General features: G+C 41.7%; 1 protein-coding gene across 4 annotated transcripts in view; it reads left to right on the forward strand.

The window, feature by feature from the left end:
• Positions 1–806, forward strand: part of copz2 (COPI coat complex subunit zeta 2) — a 23,840-nt gene that overhangs the window by 3,823 nt on the left and 19,211 nt on the right. For all 4 annotated transcript variants that reach the window (XR_005233834.1, XR_001809043.3, XM_017434434.3 and 1 more), the window contains exon 2: positions 618–707. Coding sequence is in view for 2 of the 4 variants with exons in the window: in XM_017434434.3 (XP_017289923.1) it covers positions 690–707 (18 nt within the window). In the remaining 2 variants the exon portion in view is untranslated. The remainder of the gene's footprint in view (positions 1–617; positions 708–806) is intronic.

The following is an 806-nucleotide window of genomic DNA, read 5'->3' on the forward strand; positions in this document are numbered from 1 at the left end:
AGATTCTTTTAAACAGTGTCACTGTTTTTAAATTTATTTTATATTTTTATACCTGTGTATATGCATTAATCAATTTTGTTTTTGTAACCAGGTTGCTGTGTACTGCAGATTTCTGCCCAGGTCCCCCTTGAAAATGAGATCTGGATCTCAATGGGGTTTACCTGGTTAAATAAATTAATTAAAAAAAAAAGATACTTTTTGCTTTTGATTTGCTTGTATTTACTGTGAAGTTAATATGGTTTTGAGTTGCCTTCTTTGCTGCCTTATCTTCTGTTTCATTTCCTGTCATTCCAATGTGTGGTGGTAGCCATAAAACACTTCTGTTAAAGTCATGCTTTGTATTCTGAATAATGTAATATTTCTAATAAAATGTCCGGCCTGCAGTTTGAACGATTATGTTTGAAACTCAATAACACAGAACTTGAATCTGAACAAATTATACTTGTTTTTTTTTTAATAAGGTTTTATGTTTTCCACCCACTGTGTTGCTAACAGAATCGTTCAAGTCTGAATCCAAGCGGCCTGCGACTTTTATTGTGAAAGGCCCGAGGAGAGGCGGAAAAGGCGTGTCTGTGCGCGCGTCCTGACGGAGGTTTTTTTTTTTTTTTTTTTTCCAGCGGGAGCGCGCCCGGTGTGACAGCTCAGAGCAGTCCACGTCAACAGAGAGTGAGCTCGGCTCGGCAGCAGAGATGGACTCCACGAACCTGGTGAGATTCTCCTCGGTCCGGTCGGACTCAGACTCCGGCACATTTACATGCGCGAGGAGTGGGGCAGGCATTCGTTTGCTGCACAGTCGGGGGGGGGGG

This window comes from Kryptolebias marmoratus, linkage group LG12 (genome assembly GCF_001649575.2).
Source record: "Kryptolebias marmoratus isolate JLee-2015 linkage group LG12, ASM164957v2, whole genome shotgun sequence".
Classification (NCBI taxonomy): domain Eukaryota; kingdom Metazoa; phylum Chordata; class Actinopteri; order Cyprinodontiformes; family Rivulidae; genus Kryptolebias; species Kryptolebias marmoratus.